Source organism: Gambusia affinis, linkage group LG24 (genome assembly GCF_019740435.1).
Source record: "Gambusia affinis linkage group LG24, SWU_Gaff_1.0, whole genome shotgun sequence".
NCBI lineage: Eukaryota > Metazoa > Chordata > Actinopteri > Cyprinodontiformes > Poeciliidae > Gambusia > Gambusia affinis.
In genome coordinates, this window is record NC_057891.1 from 12733839 (window position 1) to 12753575 (window position 19737).

At 38.6% G+C, this 19737-nt stretch overlaps 1 protein-coding gene across 11 annotated transcripts in view; it reads left to right on the plus strand.

The window, feature by feature from the left end:
• The window catches only part of dock9b (dedicator of cytokinesis 9b), a 66548-nt gene that overhangs the window by 30974 nt on the left and 15837 nt on the right, over positions 1-19737 (plus strand). For 9 of the 11 annotated variants that reach the window (XR_006370054.1, XM_044110291.1, XM_044110294.1 and 6 more), the window contains 25 exons: positions 2560-2676; positions 6883-6972; positions 8188-8270; positions 9791-9860; positions 9981-10076; positions 10752-10886; positions 10962-11136; positions 11357-11415; positions 12153-12227; positions 12300-12440; positions 12919-13236; positions 13312-13394; positions 14075-14197; positions 14307-14386; positions 14486-14673; positions 15267-15332; positions 15942-16034; positions 16147-16258; positions 16359-16480; positions 17951-18037; positions 18163-18252; positions 18377-18492; positions 18637-18706; positions 18792-18917; positions 19648-19719. Coding sequence is in view for 10 of the 11 variants with exons in the window: in XM_044110291.1 (XP_043966226.1) it covers positions 2560-2676; positions 6883-6972; positions 8188-8270; positions 9791-9860; positions 9981-10076; positions 10752-10886; positions 10962-11136; positions 11357-11415; positions 12153-12227; positions 12300-12440; positions 12919-13236; positions 13312-13394; positions 14075-14197; positions 14307-14386; positions 14486-14673; positions 15267-15332; positions 15942-16034; positions 16147-16258; positions 16359-16480; positions 17951-18037; positions 18163-18252; positions 18377-18492; positions 18637-18706; positions 18792-18917; positions 19648-19719 (2787 nt within the window). In the remaining variant the exon portion in view is untranslated. The remainder of the gene's footprint in view (positions 1-2559; positions 2677-6882; positions 6973-8187; positions 8271-9790; positions 9861-9980; positions 10077-10751; positions 10887-10961; positions 11137-11356; positions 11416-12152; positions 12228-12299; positions 12441-12918; positions 13237-13311; positions 13395-14074; positions 14198-14306; positions 14387-14485; positions 14674-15266; positions 15333-15941; positions 16035-16146; positions 16259-16358; positions 16481-17950; positions 18038-18162; positions 18253-18376; positions 18493-18636; positions 18707-18791; positions 18918-19647; positions 19720-19737) is intronic. The other 2 variants (XM_044110289.1, XM_044110287.1) reach the window with 1 other exon arrangement.

A 19737-nucleotide genomic window follows, 5' to 3' on the forward strand; every position in this document is an offset into this window, starting at 1 on the left:
GGGAAGTAGCAGCTTGACTCTATGCCTCTCAAGGGAGCAAGTCTTTTTTTGGAAGTGGAGCACTTGTTGCTTCTTTTGTTCATTAACCCTTCCTGTGCACCAGAGTCCAAGATTTTGGCCAGTCTGGTTAAATTGTTTTTGTTAAAATAATTTTCAAAATTGTATTTTTAATTTCAAATGGATGTTTTTCTTTAATCAATAATGTCGTCACAATAAACCTCAGATATGAAATGCATTAATGCAAGTTAATCACTGGCAAGTCACCCTGGAAAGCCACTGAGTTCACAGCTGCTTGTCTGCCTGGCCAGAATCCCATTATAAACTGGAGCTTATAACTTTATGCTTATCAGGCCATCTTTAACATCCACAGGGCTGAGAAATTTGGAGGAGGCCATTGCATTGCAGCACTGGGAAAATTGCTTAAATAAATCAAAACTTAAATCTACAGCCAGTTTAATTGGCCTCATGTGTTTGTTGAATCAAGTCCAAGAGGCTAATCCAAATAATATAAATCAATTTCGTGTCTACCAACTAAACGCTTAGTATTATGTGATTGTGGTCATTGGTTTGATTGAGGTTTTGCCTCATTACATGTATAATTCTCCTTGGCCAAGACAACAGACTTCAGACCATAGTCTGATCTTTATATTGGTGAGGGTTTGAGCGAATGTCACTCAAGTTTAAGTCCACTTACAATTTTTTCATAACCTGTCATTCTGTATTGTTGTAGGCATAATGAACATGGCTCAGACTAACAGCCTCAGTAAGCAGAGTGTCTGATCTAACAATACATTTGCTGCCTACTAGTCTCTTTCTACCTGGGCTACAAGTCTTATATAAACTTATAAATATTTTTGAAGATGCTATGCCAAAAGTGATCCTGTAAATGCGACTATGCTTAGCCGTTTACTTGTCAATGTCTTATAAAATTAATTCTTCAGCTTTTGATGAAGTTTGAAATACTATTGCATATTTGCCTTATGTTTCAGTGGTACAGGCTTCATTAGGTGAATTCACAATCATTCTGATGCACTGATTGTGATTCTGATGCACTGATCTCCAGCTAAGCTAGGCTGCATTTTTTTTTTCATATGTCAAAATATTCCTTGGCAGGTGTGTTGCATCTCAATTTTAAGACATCTGAGAATTGCAACTTTCAAATGTTGAAGCATTTAACATTATGTTGTATTTAAATTATATCTGTTAAAGTTCGAAAGTTAGTGACTACGAGGTCGAGTTGCTTTCAGATGGACCTCATGAGCTTTAATATCAATAGTAAGCAACCAATCCTAATTTTGTGAACTAAATTTTGATCCCTAAGTGTTTTAAAATGAATACCAAAGCTGTAAATTGTATAATAGATTTCCAGTCAGTAATGCTGTGAAGCCTATTTCCTACCAGACATGCAATACCTGTTCACAGCACAACTTAGGCATGACTTTTTTTGACTTAAATTTTCCTCTGGTGCCATATTGTGCCACCCCCCCAATGTCATGATGCCCTGAATGGTGAGCCATATTGTCATTATACAAACCCCTAACTTATCATAATTATTCCAGAGTCGCGTAATAGTACATTTTGGTGTGAAGAGACAAGAATTTTTATTGCTTATTACTCTCCTCTTTGTGCAAATCATACATTTTTAGCAACATATCATTACACCTTCATCTAACTTCAGAGAGAACTGTGCATCTGCTGCTTATTGTATTGTTAATTATCTGTGTATTTTTGTCTCAAACTTTACTAAGAAAACACATCCCCAATTTTAGAGGTTTGGATACCTAAATCCCAGTTGATAAGGTTATTTTTAAAGGAGACCAATCTCAGGGGGTTTCCTGTGGAATGCAACAGCTGAGGTCTGCAGTGTCAAGGGAGTATAACATCAGGAACTGAACTCTGCTATCTTACTTACTGTCAAACATCAATGCCTAAGCAGCTCTTTTTGCTTCAATGATATCATCTAGAATGAAGACTCTTATTTAGGGAGTATACGGTTCCGCCACAGCTTCTAGATGTGATGGATGGACGTGCTACGGACAAATTCCCTGCAACTGCGTAATGCTGTGTGGGGCCAAAATCTCAGAGGAATGTTACTGTATAAAAGCATAAAAGCAGTTCTAAAGATGAGTACTAACAAGGTACGGTCAATAAAGTGGCCAGTGGTGTAGATCTGTCTCCGTTGCACACTGGTATAAAGAGGTAAAGTGTACGTCTGAGAATAAAAATGATTCCATGAGCTGCAGTGGCCACTTCTTTAGATACTGAACGTGAGCCTGTGACACTGCGACTGGTACAAATACTCACACAATCTCTTGCTCGCGCCCCTATCCCTTCCGTCATCCAACATCTCCTCCTCTCCTCTGCCATATTCATTGTGCCAGCAAAAGGACAATAGCAACTTGTTGTCCGCACACCGTGAATGCTACAAATTTAGCATTGTGAATGCGTCCAGAACATATGAAATGGTCCTGTTGTTGTTGTTGAACAGGCACAGTTCCTTTATGATAAATCAAACGAAAGTTGAAAAGGCTGGCCTAATGTTGTGATTTGTTCCTGCAGGTAAAACCAAAGATCATAGAGCCTCTAGACTATGAGAATGTCCTCCTCCAGAGGAAGACCCAGATCATAAGCGATGTGCTGCGTGATATGCTGCAGTTTCCTACAGAGGACTTCCAGGTGAGCAAGAGAAACTCTGAGCATGTTGATGGATTTATTAATTTGCTTCCTTTTCCAAAAATAAAATGCATTTTTCAAAAATTTACGTTATTAAGCAATGAAATGCAGAGGGAAATATCTTTAACATTCAAACTGATGTTGCTTGCGTAAAAATATGGAGTACTTCTACTTAAAACTGTGTCTATGCTCAGACTTTTAGCTGTTTATAAATGTGTCTCCCTCGCCAATATGAACTACTTCTCCATCTTTAGTAGCTTTAGTGATCCCTTTTGAATTCTGCTTTTGCATTTTCACTTTGAATTCTTGAATTCTCAGATTCTCAAAAGCTAGTTCTAAAGTTAGTTCACTCAGGTTTTCACCTTTATCTGCTTCTTAGTTTTTACTGCAGTAAAAATAATGAAACTAGATGAGGTTACCTTGAGATAAAAATACACTCATCGTTGTATATGAACTGAAATACATTGAATCCAAGCAAAGTGTTTATAAAGGAACATTCAGCCTACTCCTAGATTATTGCGCAATCAGTCCGTGATTGGTGGTTTTCATTATAAGGCTGTCTCTGTTAGTAACTGTCCACAACCAGTGTGTGTTCCTGTGTGTATGCAAGTGTCTGTGTGGTTTGACCCAGTCTGTCCATCTGTCCAACCCACCACATGTTTCACATCACTGGGCTGAGAGACACAAAGCATTAAAACAGCCAGACACATGGGTGTGGCAAGAACAAGTACTGCACTCCAACACTGATAAACATTGATTTAAAGAGTAGGGGTTCATAGTTTGGTATGTTTTTAGGAGGATAAAAAAAACAAAATTTTTTTTCCTTTCAGTCAACACTGAAAAAGTATGGAAGTTTATACATTGTTCATTAAGTAAAACTTAGGCTATAGGCATCTGGGTTTGCGCGTTACTCTGTACTAGTGATGTTTGCATTCAGATGATCCTGACTCAACTGAATAATTAAGTTGGAGGTAGAGCTAGCTCAATATCTTACTGTGGTTGAAATAATGATTACATCAAGATTTCGATTGATCCACCTTTCTGCTGCTTATCAACAGGGGAATCTTTAAAGCGACAATATTATGTTAAATCAACTTTCTTGTGCTTTACATAATGTTGTAATGTTATTCCCTCAGCAAAAACACAGCTGGAGTGTTGCCTTGAGTGTTGCCTGGAGTGTTGACTTGATAATGTTCTGCATTTGTTTCATGCATGTTTGAGGAATCCTCTACTCTCAACAATTCAATTGTGTAAAACACCTGGTCGGACCCAGCACCACCTCTGAGCTTCAGCTTCTCCGAGCAGCCTCCCCAACTCAGCTCCTTCAGACTAGCCAGAAGCAATTAGCAATCACCTGGTGCAACTGCGCATCTGCCGAGCTCAGTATACGAGCTACTTCTGAGTGGAAGGCTGGTACAAACTTAAAAGGTTCAAAGAGGATCCATGTGGTAATGAGTTTTTAAAGAGACAGAGGCTCAATTCGGAGATATGAAGTACTGAAGTCATATTTGAATATATACGTATGTGTAAAAAAATGTTTTATAAGAACCGATTGTGCTGTTAAATGATAACTATGTGCTTGGAAAACACATAATAAGGCCCCTTTAAGCAGAGTTTAATAATAGCCAGAGTCGTAAAGCTCTGACTCATCAGTCCTCTCCCCTCTGTTTTGAATTTACAAGGATTTTAAAGTTCCACGCAATAATGTCCTGCATTTGTTGGGGACGTGCTGAACTGAAAAGTCCCTAATTTCTCTGTAAACACACATCCTCACAAACCTATCAAAGAGGAAAGAGATTTGACGAGAGGAGAGTGATTAAATGTGTGGTTATGGATTAACCACACATGAACCACCCAACAAAGAGCCCTACTCTTTGTTGATGTTGTGCTCGACAAAATCATTCATGTTTCCTATGCCACTTTTTCACTTTTCGTCACATTCCAACCACAAACCTCACTCTATTTTAATATTAGGCTCATATGTGATATACCGACACAGAGTAGTGCATAATTGAGGAGGGGAAGGAAGATGTTACTTGCTTTACAAATCAGATAAAAATAAAAGTCTTAGTTGTATTCAATCCTCTTTACTCTGAGATTGAGATTAAAATAAAATCCTGTTACCAATTACCTTCACAAAGCACTTGATTTGCAAATAGTGTCCACCTGTATGTAGTTCTAGAATGTAACAGTTGATATTAATTTGGTGGAATGGCATTTAAAAATTCACAGATCCCTATTGGGAAAGTATACTGTATGTAAAATAAATGAAATTAACAAAAATATATACAATTAATGAGTGTTGGAAAATAGATTCCAGGTGTGCACCAGCTGTGTATTTATGGTTTTTACCCTGCTAGAAGGTGAACCTCTGCACCGTTTACCTGTGCAAAATTTTTTTACCTTTTAAATTTCATTTACATGCATCAATTTAATATTATACTATATGATAAATTCAGATGTGACAAAGATGCATGGGAGGATTGTGCAAGAAATTGTCACAGTAGTGAGGATGAATTCATGGTAATCAGCTTTGAGCCCTTTGTTCACACTGTGTATGGACATACTAACAGAAATGTGGCAAGAATTTTCATCAATTTGGATGTTTGCAGATGACATTGTGATCTACAGTGAGTGAAAGGAGAAGGTGGACAAAAGCCGGGATGGTGATGGTGTGATTTGGACAAAAGGGGAATTAATGTCACTTGAAGAAAGTCTGAATACACACAGGTGAATCCGCATGTAGTAGAGTTTATTTTAATGCATTTAAAGTCGAAGAAGAAGAAAAGGAATTCAAAGAACGCTATATAAATTTTCCAGATTGAGACAAATATGATTTTGATAGCCAATAATCCTGTGTACACACCAAAATATGGCAGAACGTTTAAAACCTTGCGAGCTCAAGAGTGTATGAACAAGCGACTTGTGACAAATTAGGGTTGTGTCACTGCGTCCAACTCGTTTTTGTGAGCTGAGTTGAAAACCAGAGCACTCATCTTAAGCAAAGGAAGTGGCAGCCTCTAGTAATTTTGCAGACCCTCCGACTCAATAGCCTTCACAGCCTGAGGCACTTTTCCTATGGACCCATACTCTACTCTGTCTGACATTATAAGGCTAGGAGGGGAAATAATTGGGTCTGGAGTTTTAACTGGATCGACTCAGATCCTACAACAGTCATTCCTTATTCTTTCAGCCCATCTCATCTTGTCCTATTGGCAGTGTATTTAGCATATGAAACACACAAACACTAGAAATGATTTTTATGAAACTATATAATTTAAGAATGTATACAATTAAATTAATGAAATGAAAAGCTACATGTGAAATAGTGACTAGGTGTTTTCCATAAAGATTAGAAATGTTCACTTGGCATTGTTGTAAGGCGGACCCATTCTAAGCAACAAGCATGCTGAGGTGGCTGAATCGTTTTTATTACAGACAGTGCATCTGTATAGATGAAGCAATGTTATTATTTTGTTTTTGATGCAAGATTTGAATATAATTTACACAAATTCAGTACCAGTGGAGCATATTTGAAATATATATAGATTATGATGTTCAAAAAGGCAAAAAATAAAAAAGAAGAGAAAAACTATTGATCATTGTTTTTAATGATTAAATGGCATACTCTCAAGTATACCTAAAACAGTAATACAATGGTGTGTTATTTATTTATAGCAGTGTATCTTCAGAGGCCATTGAAATAAAAAGCAGACACACAACAGCTCGATGGTTGAGAGGCAACCAGTGTTGTCGATTTCAGTTAGTATAGTAGTAGACGTTAGCATGGGAAGTTCTAAAGTGAGGCCTTCGGTCTTGGTTGTCTCTGGAGACTTCTTAAAAAGCAAAGTAGTAACCAGGAACCAGAAGGACTCCTTCTGTGGTTCCACAGATCCTAGAGGATTTCTTCAGCTGAACAAGCTGTGATGGTTCGGGCATCTAATGAGGATGCCTCCTGGCCATCTCCTTTGAAGGTTTTCAGGGTGACCCTGGGGCAGATGTTGAACTTGCTGGAGGGTTTTTATAAATATCCCTTCTGGCCTCAAAATAACCTTTGGAAGCCCAAAGACAGACAAAGACGTTTAGTCAATTAATTAAAGGGGATCAGTACATTTTGTGATCTTGAGGTCTTGTAAAATGAAATTTGCCCTCCTGCCTGACAGAATGGATGCGTTGTGTGATGTGTTTTTCATGCCTCTCTCCCTTCAGATCTCCACCCTGCGGCGCCAGGGACGGACTCTGCTCTCCACTGTGCCAGAGACTGCTGAGAAAGAAGCTTCCTCTCTGTTTGTCCAAGAGGTAAAACCAATACATGCATGGATGCTAGCCTGCTTTGACCATTTTAAATCCCTCCACAAGTGCCAAAGGCTAGGCTTTGACTGAACCCCTGCAATGTCCTTTTGATTGATGTGCTGCCAAGTTTGATCTACTTTTAGCCAAGCACAATTTGCTTTGTTTCTGCCATAGTTAGAGCACCTGGAATTCATACCCTTCACACCAGAGGGATACTGGTACCACTGATTGAACATTAAGCTAATCAAAGCTTTGATTTTCTTGTGCAGGTAAAGCTGGTTTGATTTCAGAGAGGGTTGTTGAGAATAACAATGCCAAACGAATGCCGATCATTCGTTTGGCTCTGAGAGGAGAGAAAACTCATCTGCTGCACATTTGGAATGCCGCTGTTGGCCTTTGTGTGAACTTTTATTTGTGTTCTCCACCCTCTGATTTCCTGACAGTAAGTGTGTCGTGGATTGTCCAGAGATGGAGTCCATACTTTATTGGTACTTGACCCCATGTTGTGTCAGAGAATCTGTGCTCTGGATGCTTGGGATGGGAATCAATATAGAGCACAGTACATGATAGTCCGCCGCTGCTGTACCAAGGCATTACATCATAACTACATCTGGAACAGCTGGGGTTACTTATACAGATGGATGTTTTCTTTTTTTCTTACCCTGAATTCATTTTTCCATTTTTATTGACCTTTTGTCTTGGACATTGTGGGCTCTATTGTTTTTTTGAGGAATTCAGAGAGCTCAAGAACACATATTAAGATACAAAATACGACTAACTGCTGTATTTTGTACTCTTTTGCAATTTGTCATTGTTTGATTTTTTTCAATTTTGATGTTTCTCCTTACAGAGTTCTGAGCATTTAAGCTCATGCCACTGATTTGAAGTCCGTAACTTTAACTAGGTCACTTGAAAATTAAAATGTTTATCTTATTTTTTTGTTTGTTTGTTTGTTTTGCTAAACATGAAAGTTAGTTAATATTTTGTTTCAGATACAAAAGCAGAACTTTGCAAATCAAAAAATTTATTATATTTGTCTGGAAATATTTGAAAGTCCATGACTTCCCTGACGTTTTTGAGCAAAGTAGCAGCTCCTCTTCAACATTTTAATAAAAATGTGTTTTATTCATTTAGCCATAACTACACCCACTTCAATTCAACTTAATTTCCTCTCATCTAAATAACATATAACCCCTTTTTTTTGTTCCTTTCTCTCTGCAGTGCATTAAAACATACAAGTCTGACTGGTATGTGGTCAACTACAAGTATGAGGAGTATTCTGGAGACTTTCGCCACCTTCCACAGTGAGTGTGTGTAATTCAGATGTGCTTATTCTTTGACAAAAATGCCCTGACCTAAAGTGCACTAAAGCGTTTGAAGCTTTAAATATACAGACAGAAATGAGGAAACAGGAAGTCATTGCAGCAGACTGGTCATTATGAAAGGTCAGATTAAAGATACAGTTTAGTTGCACTTTGCAAATTGCATTAGACTTTGTCGTTTTTATCTCTAAACTTGAAATGTTAGTATGACTTGGCATGTACTTGACTTGTAGTTCTATTTTAAACATGTTTCTTCATCTTGTAATCATCACTAATTTAAATGTTATTCATGAGACTGTAGGATCTATAAATACATGTTCTCTTTAGCTAATGTTCCCTCTAAGGCATTTAGTAAATTTTACTGTGCTCAGCGACCCTGCCCTTTGTTTACTACCCTGTCGTTGATGTAGCCAGAGCTCCAAAAGCAAGGATACCTGCTTGGCGGTACTACAACAACAATAGAGGACTTCCTTTGTTTTTCATACCCCGATACAGAGAGCTATTTTCGGAGCAATGTTGACTAATACCATTAAAACAAAAGGAAAACTCCAACAATGCGTTGGGCGTCCTTGGCCAAGCCGCTTTCCTTGAGTGCAGGAATTAACTCCACAGATGTCGTGTGATGTTTAAGTCATGGAAGGGCAGAAGCTAAATAAATCCTGGCCTTGGTTTGGACTGTTTGTAGAAGTAGTTCCTCAGAGAAAGTTGGGTGGTGTAAAGGTCAAAGGGCAAACGGTGCATTGTTTGAGTTGTACTTTCATAAGAGGTTGCAGTTTTCAACCTAAAAGGTAGAAAATGGATTTGCCTTATTAATACTGTTTGTGTGCTTTTGGGGTTGCAAAATGCACTTTCTGAAAAGTATTTACACCCTTTGAACGTTTCCATATTTTGTCATGTAAACACAAACTCCAATGTATTTTATATTATGAAGTAAACAAGCAGGGCATAGTTGTGAAGTGGAAGGGAAATACTTTTTCTTTTCTAAATAAGCATTTGATAAGTGTGATGTACATTTGTATTCCACCCCCTTTAATTGGCACCTTAAAGTTTTTATAGGTATGTTCCTACTAGGTTTGCACATGTTGCACACAGCGAGGCCTTCTCTTGAATTTGGTCCTCCAGTTTGTAATTTGAAGAATAAAAAGACATTTTACCTTTCTTATGCATTACTTTGTGGACCACCACATACAAATGCATAAAATAACATTTTAAGATTTTAACATTGTAAAACATAAATTCTGTGAACATTTTTTTTTGTCTTATATTGCTGTGACTTCGGGAAGGAGTTCTTAGTTGCACTAACTAAACAGGAACTATGGGTATTCATGTGAAAAATATATACTTTGAATTCTTTGGCATGATTTAAAGTCACAATTGAAGGCAGTTGTAGCAGTGCTAATACGTAATAATAAAAATTAATGATTAAATAATGAAAAATGACTGTATGACAAAAGGAAGCTTAAACCGAACTAAGTGAAATGAATGTGACGTTTCTCCTTCAGCAAGGTGTTGAGACCGGAGAAGCTTGCGGCCCACGTGTTTGAAGTGGACGAAGACGTGGAAAAAGATGAGGTAGAGTTTCCAAACATCTCTCCTCACCCAGGAAATCCTGCTTTCTCCTTTGGAGAGACATAATAAGTAGAGAGCAGTATTATTTACCTAATGAAACTTTTTTTTTTACATCTTCTCCAGGATGCAGCCTCTCTCGGATCTCAAAAGGGAGGCGTGTCGAAGCATGGCTGGCTCTACAAAGGCAACATGAACAGTGCAATTAGTGTTACCATGAGGGTGAGCATTCTAGAGGAAATGTTACCCTTAAATAAAAATCTCTGTTCAACATCCATCCTCATTTGTCTCAGTTTTCAAAATCACAAAACCTTTGCTCTAGTTTATACTGCAAATATTGGTTTGCTTGAAATAAAGCAAAACTGACTTATAAGTAACTTTTCAGAGACTTATAGCAGCTTGTTTTAAATCAATAACCCATCATTATTGATGAAAACGTACTAGTTCCCCTAGCAGATCATTTTATTATATCATGGGGAAATTGTCTTCTTAAAAAAATATGCCAGTGGAGCAAGTACTTTAAAAAAAAATCAATGTCAATAAATTATTTACTTAAAACAAACTTCTATAGCTTGCTGAAAAAAGTTTGCGATTTTGAATTGTAGAACTTTAGAACTATATAGAGGTGTTTATTTTTCATTCTACCCACGTCCAGATGAAAACGTACCTCAATAATCAATGCTTTTATGTTTCTTCTCATGTTTTCAATGACTTTTAAGGCAAAATGTTTGCATTGTTTCCTTTCACATTTGGAAATCAGATTAGGCCTCACTATAGATAGCCCTTGACGTTTTCAGTGTACCCATGGAGCTTTCCCATGCCCTGTTCCCTCTTTATTTTTAGAATTATCTGATAAACAACGCTGTGGTTTTCACAGTCTCTATTTTAATCCTCCAGTCCTTCAAGAGGAGATACTTCCATCTGGCTCAGCTGGGTGATGGCTCCTACAACCTCAACTTCTACAAAGACGAAAACACCTCCAAGGAACCCAAAGGAACCATCTTCCTTGACTCGTGCATGGGGGTTGTTCAGGTAGTGTTGCCTGTGCAAGGATTCTTGGAAACTTAAACTTGAGACTAAAGCTTGGGATTATGCGTGTTCTTTCAGAATAGCAAAGTGCGTCGGTTTGCGTTTGAGCTGAAGATGCAGGATAAGAGCACGTTCCTGCTGGCTGCCGACAGCGAAGCTGAAATGGAGGAGTGGATCAGCATCCTGAACAAAATTCTTCACAGCAGCTTTGAACAGGCCATGCAGGAGAAAAGGAACGGCGATCTGAATGATGGTATCAAATCCCCCCTTGTGGGATTTTAAAGCTTTTTGCACATGTTTTTATTTTTAAGTTTCCCCCCCAAGGAATAATTATCCTAGAAATGTTACACTTTGAAAATCATCCATAGCTTCCTGACCTAAATGTTTTTCTTTTGGTGTTTCCAGAAAGGCAAACACCATTCTGGTTCTGCTATAACAACCACAGCTAACAAAACTCATGTTGATCTCTCCAGCAGATGAGGAGCATGGAAAAGCAGAGCTTTCCTCTGGAAACTTTCAAGACAACTTTCAGGTAACCTGTTTATCTATTTAAGCTACACCTTCATTCATTTCACCCAACAAATCAAATCTGTTACTGCTTGTGAGCCCCAGTAGGACCTGATATGCAGAAAGTCTCCTGATGATTTGTAACTGAAGCTTTGAGGTAATTAGTCAAATGTCTGTGTTTCCTGGAGCCACATTTTCCACTTGGTGGTCACTCTGTGTACATCTGGATAAGTGTGTTCGCTTCTCCAAGTGGAATACTTCTTCTCCTCAGAGGGAGTGGCATTCTAAAAACAATCACTTAGACCTATTATGGGATTTGTTTTCTTAAAAAAAAAAACTAAAAAACAAAAAAAACATTGATGATCCCAGATAGATTTATTATTCACTGCTGTAACCTTTATACTTGCATTCCAGCATTTTGTTTGGATTTTTTAAATCAAAAGTTTTCGCACCTCTCAAACATTTGCACAAGTTTTTAGGTCACAACAAGCAGCAGTAGTGCATTTTGTTGGGATTTTATGTGTTAGCCCAAGATAACACGGTGAAAAAGGGAGAGAAAAGGATACATCACTTTCAAAATTTTTGGGAAATAAAATCCCAATGACCTTCCAGAGGTCTGATTACAAATGTACACAAAGTTCACTGTACTTGTATTGTTTTACAGCTCTCACTAGATACCAGATTCAAGCTCTTTCCGACTTATTCTATATCCTGCCCAGGTAACTGCCAGTTTTTAAAAACATTTCGTTTGATTTCTACCAGACTGCCAGAGATATCGAATCCAGAATGAGAAGTGAAGCTCGACTAAAGCTGTTTACTCTGGATCCAGACACTCAGGTGAGGACGTTCTGGGTTCTAAGTATTGTGACAAGATTGAAGCCTTCTAACAACAACTATGGTTTGTCACAGAAACTGGACTTTTCTGGCATCGAACCAGATGTGCGTCCGTTTGAGGAGAAGTTTGGAAAGAGAGTCCTCGTCAGCTGTCACAACCTGTCGTTCAACCTGCAGGGCTGCGTCACAGAAAACGAAGAGGGGCCGACCACTAACGTACGCTTGAGAGCTTCGGATGCATTTGTTGTCGAACAGAAATCGGAGTCTGAAGTGCTCCCCGGCATTCACGCAAATGCCAGAGAATTTTAAATTGTTCATATGGTCCATTTGGATGGATGATTGTTAAAGCTCATATTGATGGGTTGGTATCCTGACTCCCAATCAGGGTTTCACATGAAGCATTAGCACTAATGTGGTTTCCTGACGTCACTTTTAGTGAAAGGAGAACTCTTAGCTTAGCTGTGAAAGCTCAGCTATTAGCACAAGACTGCACAAACCTCAGATAAAGAGCCTTGTGTGATGGGAACGATGGTGGAAAGCGTAAACAAGAAGATCCATTTGGGCCGGACGAAAACTGTGAAGTACATTTGGGAGGAGGAACACCTGTTGTCTTCTCTGATATTTCACTCCTTCTCTTGGCCTTTACAAAAACATTTCATCTCCTCTCCTTCCTGTGTTTCTTCTTCCTCCACAGGTTGAACCGTTCTACGTGGTCCTGTCCCTGTTCGACGTCCAGAACAGCAGGAAGATCTCCGCCGACTTCCACGTGGACCTCAACCACCCTTTGGTTCGCCAAATGACATGTGGTCAAGGCAACGGGTGCAATTCAGAAATCATCGGCAATGGTCCCCCAGAAGGCCTCGGCCTGGCTCCTCACTACCCCACACAGGGGGTCTTCTCTGTAACTTGCCCCCACCCAGAGATCTTCTTGGTTGCCAGAATTGAGAAGGTCCTCCAAGGCGGCATCACCCACTGCACTGAACCTTACATGAAGAGCTCAGACTCCACCAAAGTGAGTACACAAGCAGAGATATCCACCTTCTTGTATTAGTAGATAATCACATTAAATAAGAACATTCTTGTTCAGGTGGCTCAGAAGGTGCTGAAGAACGCCAAGACAGCCTGCAGCAGACTGGGACAGTACAGGATGCCTTTTGCCTGGGCTGCAAGGTGTGAAGTTGGCTTACGATAGACCTGATGTGGTGTGTAGATGGACAGGTGGTTGTGCACTCAGGTTACCGGCATTAAAACTCCAGATATGTTCCATCTATTTCACACGGCTCCTGTTTTAGACCACAATAGTAATTCTGATTGAAAGGGTTTGTGAGAAGGAGAAAGGATGGGAACTGGAAAAGTTCACAGACTTTTCAGATAAAGTCACTTCAGATTCTCCCAGGACAAAAGGGAAGAGTCCTGGGTGGGCCGACTTTCTCCGCCAGCTATATATAGAGTAAATATAATATAATATTAAAGGCATATAAAATTCTGGTTTGAAATACAAACAATAGAGGCAGAAACTCAGTAAAAATTGATATCCTGAATAAATTCAGTCATTTTGTGCATTTTAAAACACTATTTTTGCCAGACATCTACTTCATCACAAACATGGAGTAAATTGTCGGCAAGGTGCCAACTGAGTAATATTATAATAACATTTTTTTTAAAAAGGCAAGAAAAAGGTAGATTAAACCCTTCACTTAAAAGTCAAAATAAAACGCCTTTAAACACCAAGTCTATTTGCTGTTTGTGTTGTCTGTCATATTGGCATGCAAATCCAACATAGAGTTGCATAAATGTGTTACGCCTAGCTATCCTATAAATTCAGGTTCTTACGTTTTTTTCCTCTGCAGGCCGGTATTCAAGGATGCATCAGGAACTCTGGAGAAAAACGCTCGCTTCTCAGCTCTTTACAGACAGGACAGCAGCAAGCTGTCTGACGAGGACATGTTCAAGCTCCTCACTGACTTCAGAAAGTATGTTGTGTTCAGGGGTTTTGTTGTTGCTGTTATCATTCTTTTTCCTCCCCTCCAATGTGCTTTGGTAAATTTCTAACAAGTTTTTCTTCCTCTGTTTTCCCTGCAGACCAGAAAAAATGGCCAAACTCCCTGTGCTGTTGGGGAACTTAGATGTTACTATTGATAACGTCGCACCGGACGTACCCAGTAAACCTTTATTTATTTATTTATTTTCAGAACTTCTTCTAATCATCTATTTAAATGACTAGAAGTTAATAATCATCCCTCTAACCTTGCTGTTTGCAGACTGTGTCACTACCTCATACATCCCTGTAAGGAACTTTGAACAAAATGGTTCAGGCAGCGCTCTTCTGGAGGTGGAGGAGTTTGTGCCGTGTATTGCTAAGTGCGCCCAGCCATTCACTATATATAAAAACCACCTGTATGTCTACCCAAAACACCTCAAGTATGACGGACAAAAATCATTTGCAAAGGTACGTATAGAAAAGGTGGTAATGGCATATAGTTACAGTGCCTTACTGTAACCAAAAATGTTTTATTGACTTTTCATTCACGTTTATCCCCAATCTTGTGTTGTTGTTTTTTACATTACCAAAAAAAAAAAAAAAAAATGCATACATTCTTTTAATTTGTTGTTTTGAATAGTCAGAGCTTATCTGCAACATAAACTGTAGGTCCAAAGCGTATAAGCTATTCTATTTGGAAAGCAATTCCTTTACTTGGCAGGCATTCTCTTATAATCATCACTTTGTACTCCTGTTTAGCCCATGAGGCGACTGGCAACGGCCTCCAGCTCATTTAGGCCAGCTGCAGAGCCAGAGAGAATTATCTGCATGCCAAGCATCAGCTTTTGATTAATACATTAAAACAGAGGAGTGGTTTTTTTTTTTTGTTGTTGTTTTTTTCCAAATAGGTCAGCTCGTTACAGGAAGCCAAAGATATTTAATAAGACAACTCTCTTATTCTGAAATGTACTTGAAGTGTTTGCATACGCACAAAATTACACTCTCCATATTTATCTCCTGATTTTAATGTGCATTTTTGTGTTTTTATCACCCATTTACAGGCAAGGAACATTGCTGTATGTGTTGAATTTAAGGACTCTGATGAGGACGAAGCTCAGCCACTGAAGGTACAAAGAAGAAAAAAAAACAAAAAACTACAAACTCTTGAGCAGAAAAATAGCAAAAAAATCTTTAACTTATATATAGCTACAGGGCTGCACAGTGGCGCAGTTGGTAGAGCTGTTGCCTTGCAGCAAGAAGGTCCTGGGTTCGATTCCCGGCCGGGGATCTTTCTGCATGGAGTTTGCATGTTCTCCCTGTGCATGGTGGGTTCTCTCCGGGTTCTCCAGCTTCCTCCCACAGTCCAAAAACATGACTGTCAGGTTAATTGGGCTCTATAAATTCTCCCTAGGTGTGAGTGTGTGTGTGAATGGTTGTGTCTTGTGTGTCTCTGTGTTGCCCTGCGACAGACTGGTGACCTGTCCAGGGTGACCCCGCCTCTCGCCCGGAACGTAGCTGGAGAGGAACCAGCAACCCTCCTGACCCCATTAGGGAAGAAGGGTGTAAAGAAAATGGATGGATGGATGGATATATAGCTACATATTGGACAATCCTTCACGGATTACAATGTTTGCAGACGACATTATGCTTTTAAAGAGAGCCTATAATGGCCTAAAGGTGCAAAACGCTTACATATTTATTCACTCTTTCATCTCTTAAATCCGCCTTTGCTGCAGTGCATCTATGGCCGACCCGGAGGACCTCTCTTCACTAAACAGGCTTACGCAGCCGTTCTCCACCACCAGCATAACCCCGAGTTCTACGACGAGGTATTCCTGCTTGCTGTTCCTCATTAGAGTTAGTTTATGTAAAGGTTTGTTCGAAGAGTGAATCGTCAGTAAATCAGAGGAAAAATGAATCTCTCTATATTTCTGCCTACAGATTAAAATAGAGCTGCCGACTCAGCTGCATGAGAAACATCACCTTCTCTTCAGCTTCTATCACGTCAGCTGTGACAACAATAGCAAGAAGAAGGATGTAGTAGAGACTCCTGGTAGTCTGCTAAATATTCCCGGGCATATCTTCTATAGGTTTATTTCTGTGTAAACTGTAACAAACACCCAGCTACATCTTTTTTTATTTATTGTCTTCAGTGGGTTCAGCTTGGCTGCCGCTCCTGAAGGACGGCGGCAGGGTCATCATGAACGAACAGCAGTTTCCTGTCGCTGCAAATCTACCTGCTGGCTATCTCAGCTCCCAGGATGGCGCTAGCAAGGTAACGACAGCGAAGAAATTGGATTTTTAGATTGGCGTGCGAAAGGCCATGTCGAGGGTTTGGAGATGAATAGACGTTTGACTCTTGAGATTCAAAGAATTTTCTGCAAATTTATTTGTATTCAAGCCTCAAATATGATAATACAACCCAGCCGTTGTCATTTTCTTAAGTGTCTCAAGGTTAAAAGATAGAAATCTTGTTAGCTGAGATTGGATTGGGACCTTATGCAGGCCCCCACAGGCTTTTACACCAGACGCCTCTGAAATCTGCTTAGCTTTAATCTATAACACAGGCCTCTGAAGTGTTTGATGGAGATTTCTTTATTATAAATTTAATTACAGCCATTTTCTAATCTCCGCTATACAGTAAAACCCCATTACAGTTTTGTCTATCTCCCTCATACTTCAGTAGGGAAAGAAGATGCACCGCTTTAGGCAAATCATATATCAGCATCGCCTTCATATGCATCTGATTCTTTGGCATTTTCAATTTAATGTCCCGGTGTAAAACAGATTGCAGCTTTGCTGCCCGGCTGTAGAGAAACAAAAATGTTCTAGAGTCAGTCGCCTAAAAATAGCGAAAAAGAAGAAAATAAATATTGATAAATGCGTTTAGTTTAAATTTTCCAAAAGTAGTAGAAACTATTCTGTCTAAGCCTCTAAAAGCAATTGGCATCATTAACGCTTACTAGTTCAAAAGAACTAAATGAATAAATAAATGTAATTATCAAAGCACAGATGAGTAAACAAAATCAAAACTTATTATACGGTTGAGGGTTTCCTATATTCCTCTTGTTTTCTTCTAATTTGTCTTGTAAAACAGTTTCTAAAAAATATTTTTCTCTAAGATTGTGAGTTTTTCAATGAATCAAGAAGAGAAACAACTGAGGCTATAAAATAAACTGTTACATTTGCCTTTGTGTATTCAAAAATACGAGAAAATGACAAATTGTACTGTTATACAATTATATTGGCTTCATTGAAATAAATATAAATGCTACTTCCAGTCTATTGATCATGCCACTTAAAAAAAAAAGCTAAACAGGCAAGTATAGCATTCATTAACTTATCTATTATTTACCATATTGAATAAGTTGTTAAAAAGATTTAAACTTTAATGACTGCACATAAAAATCAGTTTGATCACTTTTGCAATTTATGCATTTAAAGGCTTGAATCTCTAAACTAACCAAAGTCTAGATCCAAAATTATTTAAAAGAAAAAAGAAGAAAATTAATGTAAATTCCTGCCTTGGATTACAGTTTGCAGACACCTCCTCTTAATATGACATTCTAGTCAAAAAGTGCAATATGTGCATCATAAAATGAAAATAATGTTAATATTGAGCTGTTTTTGTTTTTATGAAATATGAAAGCAGTATCCCATGTGGGGGATACAGCTTTCATATTCAGAGTCACTTTTGCATTGATCAGTATGCAGCACAATAATTCACACGCATTTATCACTGCAGCAATCTGGCTCCGAGATTAAATGGGTAGATGGAGGCAAACCACTGTTCACACTCTCCACCCATCTTGTATCTACAGTTTACACTCAGGTAAACACACTTCCTTCATGCTCAATCTGCGGACCTGCTGCGTCTTTTCACGGGGTTTTCTGGGTTAAGAACAATGATTCCGTCTCTTCAGTTAAATTATTTATCGCATCACATGTTTTCACCAGGATCAGCATCTGCACAACTTCTTCCAACACTGTCAAAACATGGACATGTCGGAGCAAGCCTCAGAGGGAGAGCTGATTAAATACCTGAAGGTATTATGAGCTTCATTACCCTTAAATACCCAAAGCAAACAAAAGCTCAGTTCATTTATTAACCATTTCTTTTCAAAAGATAAGATTTGCAAATATTATTGTTTTTTTCCCCCATCTTTTTTAGAGTCTTCATGCAATGGAAGGCCATGTGATGGTCAACTTCCTGCCCACAATCCTCAACCAGCTGTTCTGTGTCCTCACCAGAGCAACGCATGAGGATGTGGCCGTCAACGTTACCAGGTAGATATTTTCTCCTTAATGCCGTGATTCTTCTTTTCATTGGACATTTGGCACTCTCTTTGTGTTTTTCAAGACCTGCTGTCACACTGACATAATAGAAAAGTGATTTTTTTATTTTTATTTTTCTCCTTTGTTTTTCTTCAGGGTAATGGTTCATGTGGTGGCACAGTGCCACGAGGAGGGACTTGAGCATTACCTAAGATCTTTCATCAAGGTGAAGTTTTGTTATCATATCACTTGACAATGATACTCAGTGTGTTCCTGGAACAACTAACGTAGTGATATTTTTCTCCTTTCAGTTTGTGTTTAAGCCAGAGCCTTACTCATCCATCTGTCTAAGAACGGTTCACGAAGAGCTGGCTAAAGCCATGACGGCCATTCTCAAGCCATCCACTGACTTTTTAACAAGCAACAAGTTGCTAAAGGTAACCTGAATGTGCTTATTATTCTGCTGTACAAATACAAAGGCAGGACTAAACACAAATGTACCAGATTTACCTGAAAAAAAACTATTTGTATGCAAAAAGTTATACTATAAAGGGGCAAAATCACTCTCAGCGTTACCAGGACGAAGTTGCAGATGGAAATACAGAACTTAGATGGTTAGATAGAAGGAATTAGTTCTTATTTAGTTTACTGATTTTTAAAAATCTAAACTGTTCCACTTTAAGTGAAACTCCCTCACTTTATCTGATGTTTTCAGCACGTTCAAGGCATCAACGTTCACTTTATGTGGAAGACTTGTTACTATTTCTTCAGAATCCCCAAATTTCTTTTCAGTCTCTAGTGTTCTTGTTTCTCCAGCTGAATTATTTTTCTGAATGTAAATGTGGGCAAAAGTTAACTTTGTGCTTTGGACGAAGAAAACTCTACAATTTATATTATCTTTAAGAGCAGATTATCTGGGAACAAAGCAAGAAAGTACAAATGTCTTCACAAATGAGTTTGTAATGTGATATACTCATATAGTGTTTGTCAACTAAACTGTTGAAGAAAGCAGCTGTTTGCATATTAGGAAACTGTGGTGAGCAACATGGTATACCTGTAGCTAATCAAAATGTTCACTCTCACACTTCAGTGTTTATCTTGTAAGTTTCCACATACCACTTTTAACTTTTCTTTTTCTTCCACTGACATTTTTCTTCTGTGTTGCAGCACTCGTGGTACTTCTTTGAAGCTCTGGTAAAATCGATGGCTTACTACCTCACAGAGAGCGGTAAAGTCAAAGTATGTGTTTTATTTTCT